Source organism: Podarcis raffonei, chromosome 13 (genome assembly GCF_027172205.1).
Source record: "Podarcis raffonei isolate rPodRaf1 chromosome 13, rPodRaf1.pri, whole genome shotgun sequence".
NCBI classification, from domain to species: Eukaryota; Metazoa; Chordata; class Lepidosauria; order Squamata; family Lacertidae; genus Podarcis; species Podarcis raffonei.
Genome location: NC_070614.1, coordinates 30,456,081 through 30,469,765, shown reverse-complemented (window position 1 = coordinate 30,469,765; position 13,685 = coordinate 30,456,081). Strand labels below are relative to the sequence as shown.

At 39.4% G+C, this 13,685-nt stretch overlaps 2 protein-coding genes across 2 annotated transcripts; both read right to left on the bottom strand.

Annotated features, from left to right (window-relative positions):
* Positions 1-2,904: 2,904 nt before the first annotated feature.
* LOC128400749 (olfactory receptor 11L1-like) lies at positions 2,905-3,861 on the bottom strand. Its single transcript, XM_053363204.1, has one exon. It carries the CDS (start codon positions 3,859-3,861, stop codon positions 2,905-2,907), a length of 957 nt encoding a protein of 318 aa, XP_053219179.1.
* A 4,322-nt stretch (positions 3,862-8,183) lies between these two features.
* Positions 8,184-12,550, bottom strand: LOC128400442 (olfactory receptor 6B1-like). Its single transcript, XM_053362630.1, has 2 exons — positions 12,467-12,550; positions 8,184-9,137 (listed from the first exon to the last, which is right to left on the bottom strand). The coding sequence occupies exons 1-2, from the start codon at positions 12,548-12,550 to the stop codon at positions 8,184-8,186; spliced, it is 1,038 nt and encodes a 345-aa protein (XP_053218605.1).
* Positions 12,551-13,685: the final 1,135 nt, after the last annotated feature.

The window sequence follows — 13,685 nt, the reverse complement described above, 5'->3', positions numbered from 1 at the left end:
TGCTAGGTAGGCAGGAGCAGGGACAGAGCAACAGAAGCTCACCCCGTTGTGTGGATTTGAACTGCCAACTTTCTGATTGGCAAGCCCAAGAGGCACCACCCGCATCCACTTTATCCATTAATATTGCTAAGTAGTACATACTATTCCAAAAAGTAAACTATATAAAATAGAAGAATCATTTCAAAATCATCAAAAAGCCTGCTGATATAAGAAAGTGTTTTGTCACATGCCAAAAGGTCAATAAAGAGGGTCCCTGTCTAAATCTCAGGCCAGGGGGAGTTTATGAGGCTTGGGCCTTGTAAATACGTACATAAGTCTTTTGGATATGGAAGAGAGAGAAGAGACTGACTGTCACCCAAGAAGATGGTGGCAGATAAAGAGGGCTTAATTCTCCATAAAATCAGATCCCTACAATGGCTGGAGCCAATGAGCCAAGCAAAAAGAATGCATATTCTATGACACATGGAGAACAATTGATTAATCAGGTGTAAATCAGGAAAAGGTTGTTCCTTGTGGTGGCACTGTCAGTGATGTGTTTTACTAGTAGTCAAAGACATTCCTGTTTGCCTAAGTATTTATTATTTAACATTGTTGTACATTACTGTGAAACATTTTGTAAAAAGCAATATAAAATATATAAATTAAAAATCAGATAAACAAGCAACAACAACAAAAAATACCCCATTCACTGAGAGGACAGCAAAAATAAAACCAAAGAAAGGATGAAAGAAGCACAGGATGCAACAGAGTCTTGTATCATTTCCATAATGTTTCAGACTTGAAAAGCCTATTACAACATATAGCTGAGTTACATTTTACCTTAAGACACTGGGAGGCAACTGTGGAGGCCATCAGTGCCACAACCGGAACCATGTGATCAATAATGGGGAACCTATGGCTGTCCAGATGTAAGTCAAGGGTGGGGAAACTGTCACCTTCCACATGGACTTGTAGCGAAGCAGCATCTGTAGGGAGAGAAGTTCACCACTTCTGAGCCACAATAAAAATCACTTACACAGTGGTTGCTCTATCAGCACACCCTCTGTATCAACTGCTCCATCCCACTACCTCAAGGTGTGATTTCCCTGTCCTAGTTTGAACATAATGCAGTAGGCAATGCTAGTTCAATGTATCAGTGTGCCTCAGAGTACTTGATTTTCCCATAAGGAAGGGAGGGAAATAGAGTCCAAGTTGGCAGATCAATTTCTTAAGGGGCCACTAAATATATGGAATCAGATATAGAACACAAAAGTCCTAGCTGACATGCTCAAAAGACACAAATGCAATTCCATTGACATGTCTCTCTTCAAACATAACAGCCATTTGGTTTTTGGTCATTTGACTCCTAGTCCAAGAGAGAATAGATTGACTGATGCCATTTTAAATCTTCATTTTTACATCTCTTAACTCAAACTAGAAGCTAAATACATAGAAATTTAAATTGGCCTGAAACTATGTCCAACAACTTCATTCATATTCTGGACCAGATCACTGATTTCATGCTAAAGTGCTCCTTTCGAGGAGTTCTTACCTTAAAGCCACAACACACTGGATGGCTGAAGAGTTGGTTTTGCTTCATCTTAGAATGCAAAGTACTTGTAAAAGAATGGAAATAAATGCACTTTCTGCTGGTCTTCAGTACACTCTATCTTTTGAATGCATATTGTATCATGTATTCCATGAAAATTTGGCAATCCTCTGTAATAATGAAAAGATTATTGTCTCTGCTTGAACTGTGCAGCCATTGCTGCATATAACCAATTTATGCCTTATATAACCATCTAAATGTATCACTGCATCTGAAAAGTCTCACTGGGAAAGGAGTATGCAAGAGTAAAAAAACAAAAACAAAAAACCTATCAAAATCATATGGGAAACCAAGGACTCCACAATGATTAATGAGTTTTCCGCATTCTGAGAAATCCTTTGTAGATTTCCTCAGACCAAGAGCCCTGGAGAAATCATTGCACCATCTGGACTCGGATTCAGGATTTTAGCTGATATATGTTCATTTGTTTTGTCCTTTTGTATGTTTCAAATGTCTGGCAGCAGGGAGAGTACCACTCTGTCAATATCAGCTTTTCTCAGTCTTGGGTCCCCAGATGTTGTTGGACTACAACTCCAGTCATCCCTGATCTCTGGTCCTGCTAGCAAAGGATGATGTCCATCAGCATCTGGAGTCCTAAGGTTACGAAAGTCTGATCTAGATGTTCTAATCAGAATAGTGATAACCATGTGCTGGTAACAAGACAAACTAGCTCCAGTTTTTGTCAAGGGTGGGCATAGAAACAATTCTGAAGTTGCCTTTCCTATCCAATTACTGTTCTGCAAGCAATCCCATTTCATTTCCTTAAGAGAATTATAAGGAGATGATGGAATGGCTTCTTAAGATGTGTATGATGTAGCAACATTCCTGGGGAGAGGACAGAACACATACAAAATGGGAGTACTAGGAGAAATTAATAAAATGCAGATAATTTTTTGTCATGTTTTTTAAAAAAACAAATGTGGAGAGGTGGAGACCTGAATATAAGAGTGGGGGGGTGGTGATGAGAAAAGTAAATAAACTAAAATTGAAAGGCTCACCAATCCCATGAATGTGGGCAGTGGAATGCTGATTTGAATAGAAAGCTCCTAAACAAAAATATATAATGTAGCTGAAAGGTTTTCTGATAGTTGTGTTAGAATTTGAATTTCTGTCAACTTAAACACAAACAGGAATATATGATTGCAAAACAGACTGATTTCTGGACCTTGCCTCTGAAACAAACATTGAAAAAATGCATTAAGATTTCTTTCTTTATTCAATAGCTTAAAACATCAACATCATGGAAACAAAGAGGTTTCCACCTTGTTTCCCACACTTTAGAGGTGAAAGAGTTATCCTGGTTTTTCTTCTGAATTTTAATAAATTCTATTGAACATTTTAAAGAGTGTTTTCTTTATGGCTTCCTTCACTTCTTTGTTCCTCAAACTGTATACAAGGGGGTTGACTAGGGGAGTGAGCAACGTGTAGAACAGAGAGAATACTTTCTTCAAGTCGCTCAATGAATTCATGTTTGGTAAGACATAGACTATCATCAGGGAGCCATAGAAGCAAGCAACCACAGTCAGGTGAGAGGAGCATGTAGAGAATGCCTTTTGTTTACCAGTGGTGGATGCAATTCTTAAAATGCTGTTGATGATGAAAGCATAAGATGTAAGTGTTATTAGAAAGGAAGGCAGGATGCCTATACAGGAGACAATAAAGGATGCAATTTCAACAAAATATGTATCATCACAGGAGAGTCTTATCATTGGGATCAAATCACAGAAGAAATGATTGATTTCATTTGGTCCACAGAATCTTAGCTGAGATATCAAAAATATTATAAGACTGATACTCAGTGATCCACTGATCCATGATGCAGTGATTAGCATGATGCAGATTCTGCTATTCATCAGCAATGCGTAATGCAATGGTTTGCAAATTGCTAAATAGCGATCGTAAGACATCACTGCTAGAAAATAGCATTCTGTAGCTGCAAGATAACCAAAGAAATACAGCTGGGCAAAGCATCCGTTAATTGAAATGGTTCTGTCCCCAGTCAGAAAACTGACCAGCATCCTTGGCATGATGGTTGAGCTGTAGCAAGTCTCCAGGCATGACAGGTTTCCCAGGAAGAAATACATGGGTGTGTGAAGATGCTGATTGAGGACTACTAGAATAATAATGAGAATGTTTCCAGCCATGGTCACAAGGTAGATAGGAAGAAAAAGTATGGAAAACAATGTCTGTAAGTCCTCACTATTAAAGTCCAAGAGGATGAATGCCACAGGAGCTGTTTGATTTTCCTCTTCTGAGTTGACATCTAAGTTCATCTAAATAATTGCAATAAAAATTAAGAAATATTTAGGCTGAACTATTTGATTCATTTGTTGTTTTAATTCAGCATATGCTCAAAGATATGAAAGTATGTTTGAGTGTATCTTTAATTATGGTTGCATTGCTGTACACACTTATTAGGGTATAAGCCCTATTGAATTATACAGTGGAACCTCGGGTTAAGAACTTAATTCATTCCAGAGGTCTGTTCTTAACCTGAAACTGTACTTAACCTGAAGCACCACTTTAGCTAATGGGGCCTCCCGCTGCCGCCGCGCCTCCAGAGCACAATTTCTGTTCTCATCCTGAAGCAAAGTTCTTAACCCGAGGTACTATTTCTGGGTTAGCGGAGTCTGTAACCTGAAGCGTATGTAACCTGAAGCATATGTAACCCAAGGTACCACTGTATTACACTTTGGAATCATGCTTAGGATATGTAATTCAGCCAATCACATTTTAGGTATATTACAGTAGTGAAAACAATAATCCAAATAGTGCAATGTGTACATGTTGGCCTGAGGAAAAAAACCTGCTGTGATATTTCTAGTGTTCTAAATCCAAAGCAGCCATTGTCTGTTCTTCAGATGTTGTTGGACTCTAATTCTTATCAGCTCCCCCCTCCCCCCACCAGCATAGTCAATGATGAGAAATGATGCAGGTCAGCGGGGGAAAGAAAGTCCACTTTAAGAATGGGCTGCACAGAGGGCATTTTGCATAGGTGCATCCAAATCAGGGTAGCATTGCTGCTTTTGTATTCTTTTACTGGTGTCTATTAAGGTAGCCAGTGAAGCAGCACTAAAGAAGAGAACAGAAGGGGGGCTAAATTTCCATTAAAACTGCATAATCTAATTTCTATGTAATTTTGAAAGGAATGGAGAAAGAATCAATAGGTGGCTAGTATCTCTGTACGGTCCACTTTCTGGAAGCTAAGTGCTCATGGGCAACTTCAAAGTTCCTGTCCTCCCTTCTTACAGTCATTTATTCTTAAGCCTTGAACCAGAGTGTCCTTCAAATAGATAAATGATGGACCTATGTAAACTAGGACCCTTGGCCACACTAGCTAACTTTCTGCATGGAAATTATAAGTTGCAGACTCCTAAGAAATCATAGAATCATAGAATTGACTCTAGTTGTGACCATGGGGGTCATCTAGTCCAACTTCCTGCAATGCAAGAATCGTCCACCCAATATGGGGCAAAAATAAAGCAGAAAGTGAGTTCCAAATTTCAGTGTCATCTTGGCTTATTTCCTTTATGTCTCAGTGAAGACAATCCATCAGAGTGCTTTGCTGGAGCTCGGTCTCAGCTCCTGCCAACCTAGCAGTTTGAAAGCATGTCAAAGTGCAAGTAGATAAATAGGTACCATTCTGTTCCAGCGGGAAGGTAAACGGCATTTCTGTGCGCTGCTCTGGTCTGCCAGAAGTGTCTTAGTCATGCTGGCCACATGATCCGGAAAAACTGTCTGCGGACAAATGTCTGCTCCCTCGGCCAGTAAAGCGAGATGAGCGCTGCAACTCGAGTCATTCGCAACTGGCCTTAACTGTCAGGGGTCCTTTACCTTCACATATGAGAAAATATATGTGTCTGATTCTGAATCAGGTGATAAAGAGTTTTCAGGTGTCATTACCTTAAAGCCAGAATGCCCTCAAAAGTTGATTGCTTGTTGTTTTTCCTATTACAAAAAAATTCCGGATAATGGACTTCATTGAACAAACAGTTTCTTTAGCACATAACAACTCTCAAATTTATGAGAGGGGACAATCTTCCAACTAGGGACAATCCTCCAAAAAATCAATCTATCTGAAAGGTTTTGAAACTTCTGTTATAATAAATATGTAGATAGCTGTCTTCTTCAGAGGTGTCATCCATTACGGAATATAATCTATAACATAAATTAACTTCTCAGTTCAATTTATAAATCAGAAAAATCTCACTGGAATATGAACACGGAGAAGAAAACACAGAAAGCACAAGGGAAATCAATGATTCCCCTTTGATTTCTGGCATATTCTCTTGGGCGATCTGCAGTGAATTCCATGAAGAAATCTGTTCAAAACTCGCACCATCCAATTTAGATCAGGATTCCATCTATGTGAGATCTGTTATTTTTATTGCAAGCCAGGTTGCTCAAACCAGGCAGAAACTACTGATCATTCTGCATGTTAAAAGATATTTGCTTTACCTTTTTATTTATTTTACTTGCCACTATTCATATCCCCCCCCAAAAAAACCCAATGGGATGACCATACACTATTGTTCAAACATACATATAGCATACACACAGCCTGTACCTTCAGATAATCCATGCAGATAATCCGAGGAAGGAAGTTATTGCCCTGTTTGTGCTCATGGAAAGAGGGAGTTGATTGTGATTTGAGGACCCGATCCCCGCTTGGGGGAATGAAGACATGTGGACACAGTATATTAGGTTAATGGGCAAGAAAAGGCCACAACTTTATTGATTACAGCATGTGAGAAGATATTGGCTTAGGCATTGGACCACAGCAAATTCGACTCCACCCACTCGGAGAGGGGTGAATCTGATGAGGGGTTAATCACCAGTAGGGGAAGCCTGTTGATGCCAATACAACTATAAGCTCTCCCCTGATGTCACCGAGGGTCGTGCCATGGCCCCCCACCACACAGGGCATCGGACAGGATCCATGATCGCCGGATTCCTTTAACGGAATACCCATAAGTGAAGGGGTAGGCGATGGCCACACCTTGCCCTTCCATACACCAACAACACATTCCAATGCCTAACCGCCAAATACCAATAAAGTTGTGACGATTGCTACGAGGTAGGCGAAAAAAACCAAGAGGCCGGTGCCAATTTGCCAATTGGAAAAAGCTCCTACCAGGCCCCCTGGGCAACCAGGGCGACCAACCATGGGTCCATAGCAAGGTCGAGCAAGAAGCGATGCCCTAAAGGGAGTGGTGGTTGGGTGACTTGTGGAAAATCTGAAGCACAATGGTGGGGAGAGCTGGCGTGGCTGCATTTGAGCAGCTAAACCACGCCCCCCACGGTGGCACCCGATTAGGTGTCCAACTGGGAGGCTTGGCACGCAAGCGATGATGAGAGGGCAGGGGGCAGAATGTCTCCTGTGTGACGCGGGAATCGTCTCCCGCTCACAATCCCTCCCCTCCTGAAGGAGGAGAGGCTTTATCAGATAGGAAATTATTTCCAGCACCATCACAGTAGTGGGTTTTATCTACTGCAGCACCATAACTGGGAATTAACATCATTCAGTCACAGTTTCTCAATTTCCCAGTCATAGCTTCAGTTTTCCAAAATTCCACATCATTATTCCCTCATTAAAATTGTGGGACTTTTGAGGGCCAGAAATTAATTTCTTCAGGTCTTGCATCAACCCTTCAAATTTGGTTTTCATCCACCTCTTCCCTAACTCTAAAAGCCCCAAATCTTAGAAGTCCATTAAGAATTTCCATAAAGTGCGTGTGAATAGTTCAAAGCCTGTGTGTGTGTGTGTGTGTGTGTGTGTGTTCCTTACCCTAACAGAATGGAGGGAACAGACTCTTGAACCCATTGTCAACAAGGAGTTTGGTACTATCCATCAGCACTCTTTTTAAGTCTTTAGCAATTTCCCTTCCATTTTCAGAACCACCTATTTTTCTATTTTCAACCATTTGCATGCTCTCACATTATTTGACCTCTCAGTTACTTCTCTGATATGTGTAGGTGCCTGTGTATTTTGTTATGAAAGATTATTGTATTATTTCAGAATCACTTAAAAGTTCTTATTCATACTAATTCCCTTCTTTTGTTTTACACTTAACAGTTGACAGACCTTACCCTTTCTGACCACACATATTGTCAACAAATGATGTGCATTTGTTGCTTGCTTGGAATTACACATTGATCCTTCCTGCAGTCAAAAAGTCAACAGCAATCTGTATATGCCCCTAAACTTCCTGTTTCTTAGCTGCCCAAAGCCAGCTTGAATAGCATCACATATGATAGGCATTTAGAATTCTGGAGTTATATGTTACATACTTGGGAACTATCATAGTGCCTGAAACTCTGGACTCTATATCGGTCACCTTCCTTTGTTATTTCTGGGAAATTTTGTGACGTGCTGTGAGATTGTTTCTTTCTTTCATTGCAAAACACAGCAATGCTGCATTCAATAACCAATATGAAACCAAAGTGTAAAATTCATGTCAAGTAAAATTATTTTTTTCAAATTCCTTCCTTGATAAACAAGGCAGAGGCAAAATATATTAATGACCTGTTTTTGTAAGCATTCATATTGTGAAGCCAATGCAGTCAATGTTCTCCACACTTTTTGACCTGAATTCTAATCAGTTCTGTGAAGCAGCTTGAAAGTTTTCTTTGCTGCATCCTTTACCTCCTTATTCCTCAAACTGTATATAATGGGGTTGACCAGTGGGGTGAGCAGAGTGTAGAACAGAGAAAAAAGTTTTTTCAAATCACTCAGTGAACTCATATTTGGTAAGACATAGACTATCGTCAGTGAACCATAGAAGCAAGCAACCACAGTCAGGTGAGAGGAGCATGTAGAGAATGCCTTTTGTTTACCAGTGGTAGATGGGATTCTTATAATTTTTTTGATAATGCAAACATAAGATGACACAGTTATTGCAAGAGGGGGTAGTATGGCTACAAAGGAGACAATGAAGGCAGTCTTTTCAACCAAATCAGTGTCATTGCAGGAAAGTCTTACCATGGGGGTTAAATCACAGAAAAAATGATTGATTTTGTTGGGCCCACAGAATCTCAGCTGAGATACGAAATATAGTACAATGTTCATACCCAAAAAGCCACTGATCCAAGACCCAGCAATGAGCATGATGCAAATTCTGCCATCCATGAGCGTCACATAATGCAGTGGTCTGCATATTGCTAAATAGCGATCATAAGACATCACTGCTAGTAAGTAACATTCTGCAGCTGCAAGAGACCCAAAGAAATACAGCTGTGTAAAGCACCCTTTAATAGAAATAGTTCTGTCTCCAGTCAGAAAACTGACCAGCATCCTTGGCATGATGGTTGAGCTGTAACAGGTCTCCAGGCAGGACAGGTTTCCCAGGAAGAAATACATGGGTGTGTGAAGACGCTGATCAAGAATCACTAGAATAACAATGAGGATGTTCCCAGCTATGGTCACAAGGTAAACAGGCAGAAACAGTATGGAAAATAAAACCCACAAATCTTCATTATTAAAGTTCAAGAGGATAAACATTATGGGCTCTGTTTGATTTCCATCTATATCATTGTTTTTCAGTTGCATCTATATAAATAAGACAATATCAAGAAAGAATTAGAGTTGAGTATTTGATGCTGAATTCACTTTAATTCATAGGATTATATCAATGACATGCAAAAGGCTGGGGGTTTGTACACAACCTGCATTTAAGCAAACAAAATTCTCTACAGTGGAACCTCGGGTTTCGAATGTGATCCATGCGGGAGGCACGTTCGCAACCCACAGCACTCGCAACCCGCATTGCTGTGTCTGTGCATACGTGTGACGCGATTCGGAACTTTTGTGCATGCACAAAGTGACATTTAGAGTATCTGCGCATGTGTGATTGCCGAAACCCGGAAGTAACCAGTTCCGGTGCATCTGGGTTCGGCGTGTCCGTAACCCAAAAACACACAACCCGCAGCATTCGCAACACGAGGTATGACTGTATTTCTGTTTTGGGATACATCACAACATTGACAATGATTCAGCTATGATATGATTGATGCATGCTATTCACTGCTATTTTTAGAATTAAATCTCTGGCACATTTACAGTGTAATCCAATACTGTACAATACATATCTACTCTTAAGCAAATGACTTTGAATTTAATGTCAATTTGTGCAGCAGTCGGTAGAGCTTCTAATCCAAAAACAAATCTAGCACAATCTAAGCCACTGGGTGGATGATAGGGGCTGCATAAAGCTTTCGGGGAAGTTTATGTTTCTGAGAGTTAAATAATAATCATAAAAAAGCTGAAATCCTATGTTCACTTAACTTGGGCTAAGTCTCAATACTGTTAGCAGAACTTACTATTGAAAAAACCTATAGAGGATTTGCCTGGAAGAGTTTCATGTGCCCCTTACCTTGAAGCCAGAATTCACCAGATTCTTGATGAATTCTGAGTTTTCCTCTGTATCACCCAGAATCGTAGATCATTGAAATAATTGCACAAGTATCGTTATTTATTTCCAAAGGGCATCAACTTAATGTATGTCTTGCTAGTATCATCCTGTATGTTACAATATATATCACTAAGATTTTGTGACCATCTAGTGCTGCTCTGAAAATGTGGATACATCTCTTGTGGATATGGGTCAACTATTGCTGAATGCCATCAATATATAGCTTATATTAACATTCACATCTATCCATATGTTTGTAAAATCTCAAAGGAGAATGAACACAGAGGAGACACCCGATTCATGAGGGAAATTAGTGGCACTCCTATGTCTACTGTAATAGCTTTCTTCCAGGGAAATCACTGATGGATTTGTTGAGATCCAAGAAACACCCAGTTATCTAGTAATGAGGAGCAGCATAATCACTTTGCAAACCAAGTTGCAACAGGCTCCCTCTGCGCCTTGTCCCCTTGGGGGGATTACCGCATGTGCCTGCCCCAGGCAGTGGGACCTTATTCTCCGGCACTGCTGTGAACACAATTTGTTTAAGCTAAATTGTTTATGCTTTGTTTAAGATTGATTAAAACATACAATGTGAAGGGTTTATTTATATATAACAGGAAGCATAAGGGTACTGGTTCTAAACAGGAAATGGAGAGTAGCAATCAGTCTCATATGCAAGCCTGGCTTGTCTATGAAGGATATTAAAAAACAGATGCTTTTTATTCCCATGTTGAATTGAGCTAAGTAGGACCAACTATAGGGTTTTCATTGGTTTCTATTGTCTCTGAAACCAGCAAAAACGGGTGCAAAAATGTGTTCAGGAGTGAAAATATTTGCCACACATACACAGCCTCTTACACAGAAAGCCCTTCTCTTCAGATAATCCATGCAGGTAATAGAAGGGGGGGTTCATACCACTGTACTCCCTTTTCACTCAGAAAATGATGAGATGACCAGAGAGATAGTGATTTTCATGTTCATCAGCTCCACCTCCCCCAGCACTGTGAAGAGGAATGGGCAAAACATTCAGTCTTGGTTTCTCTCAGTTTCTCATTTTTCCATTCCATTTCCATGCATTCTTCTCTAACATGACAGATTTTTGCAAAGCACTTTCCTCTCATATAATAAATATTTCCATCTTATTTTTACTAATGAATGCCTTTTTGTACCTATTACTCGGTGAAAGGTCTGCATTGCAAAATTTGGAGATGTGCTAATTTTGAGAGACAGCTACTTTTCCAAAAAATAATAATCAGTTGTTATTATTATTATTATTATTTATTTATTTATTTAATTTCTATACCGCCCTATACCCAAAGGTATATCAGGAATATTTTTTGACCATCACCTGTAGTGGTGCTCTGAAAATGTGGATACATCTCTTGTGGATATGGCTCAGCTGTTGCTGAATGCCATCAATCTATAGCTTATGTTAACATTAACATCTATCCATCCGCTGAACCGAAGGTGTATATGTTGCATATTGTGTGCAGAAAATTCCACGTTCAGTTCTTGACATCTGCTGGAAAGTCTTACAGAGAGTCCTGAAATCCACCTATCTCAAATATTTTCTTGAAGATTTTGGAATCTTCTGTTATAATAAATATATAGATAGCTTCTTCTTCAGAGGTGCCATCCATTACTGAATATAATCTTTAGCATAAATTAACCTCTCATTTCTATTTATAGGTCTGAAAAATCTCACTGGGATATGAACATGGAGAAGAAAAAATAGAAAGCACAAGGGAAATCAAGGATTCCCCTTTGATTTCTGGCATATTCTCTTGGGCAATCTGCAATGAATTCCATGAAGAAATCTGTTCAAAACTCACATCAACCAATTTAGATCAGGATTCCATCTATGTGAGATCTGTTATTTTTTATGCAAGCCAGGTTGCTCAAACCAGGCAGAAGCTACTGATCATTCTGCATGTTTAAGATATTTGCTTTGCCTTTTTATTTATTTTACTTGCCACTATTCATATCCCCCCAAAAAACTCTACACTATTGTTCAAACATACATATAGCATACACACAGCCCATACCTTCAGATAATCCATGCAGATAATCCAAGGAAGGAAGTTATTGCCCTGTTTGTGCTCATGGAAAGAGGGAGTTGATTATCAGATAGGAAATTATTTCCACCTCCATCACAGTAGTGGGTTTTATCTACTGCAGCACCATAACTGGGAATAAACATCATTCAGTCACAGTTTCTCAATTTCCCAGTCATAGCTTTAGTTTTCCAAAATTCTACATCTTATTGACAATAGAACTTGTGGACATGCTATGAAACGGATTGTTTAAAGATTGAGGAGAAATAAAAGAAATCACTCCTTTATGCAGTGCGTAGTTGCCTGCTTCCACAGGATGTGATGATACCCACCAACATGGATAGCTTTAGAAGAGAATTAGACAAATTCATGCTCTGCCTTTCACAGTTGGAGGCAGCAATGCTTCTGAATACCACTTGCTGGAAACCATAGGTGAGGTGAATGCTGTTGTGCTGGAATCTTGCTTGGTGGATTCCTACAGCCATCTGGTTGGCCATCGTGAGAACAGGATGCTGGACTAGATGCCAAAGGCCTGACGCAGCAGGCTCTTCTTAAAATTACTGAGAATTACTCAAAATACAAACATTTTTCTATGCAATTGTCTCTAACATACACATATTTGCAAATAAATTACCCCTAACATAATGCATATTTTCACTAATATACGCCTTCTTGTATACATTATGTGACGTCAGAAGTGCATTGCAAAATTCAAAGAAGGGAGGATTTTTAAAGATGGCAATGTTTTGGTTCATGTATTATTTCAGAAAGGGTGAATTTGGTAAGTTCCCATTGAAATGAGAATCAAAATGAATTATTCCCTCATTAAAATTGTGGGACTTTTGAGGGCCAGAAATTAATTTCTTCAGGTCTTGCATCAACCCTTCAAATTTGGGTTTCATCCACCTCTTCCCTAACTCTAAAAGCCCCAAATCTTAGAAGTCCATTAAGAATTTCCATAAAGTGCGTGTGAATAGTTCAAAGCCTGTGTGTGTGTGTGTGTGTGTGTGTGTGTGTTCCTTACCCTAACAGAATGGAGGGAACAGACTCTTGAACCCATTGTCAACAAGGAGTTTGGTACTATTCATCAGCACTCTTTTTAAGTCTTTAGCAATTTCCCTTCCATTTTCAGAACCACCTATTTTTCTATTTTCAACCATTTGCATGCTCTCACATTATTTGACCTCTCAGTTACTTCTCTGATATGTGTAGGTGCCTATGTATTTTGTTATGAAAGATTATTGTATTATTTCAGAATCAGTTAAAAGTTCTTATTCATACTAATTCCCTTCTTTTGTTTTACACTTAACAGTTGACATACCTTACCCTTTCTGACCACACATATTATCAACAAATGATGTGCATTTGTTGCTTGCTTGGAATTACACATTGATCCTTCCTGCAGTCAAAAAGTCAACAGCAATCTGTATATGCCCCTAAACTTCCTATTTCTTAGCTGCCCAAAGCCAGCTTGAATAGCATCACATATGATAGGCATTTAGAATTCTGGAGTTATATGTTACATACTTGGGAACTATCATAGTGCCTGAAACTCTGGACTCTATATCGGTCACCTTCCTTTGTTATTTCTGGGAAATTTTGTGACGTGCTATGAGATTGTTTCTTTCTTTC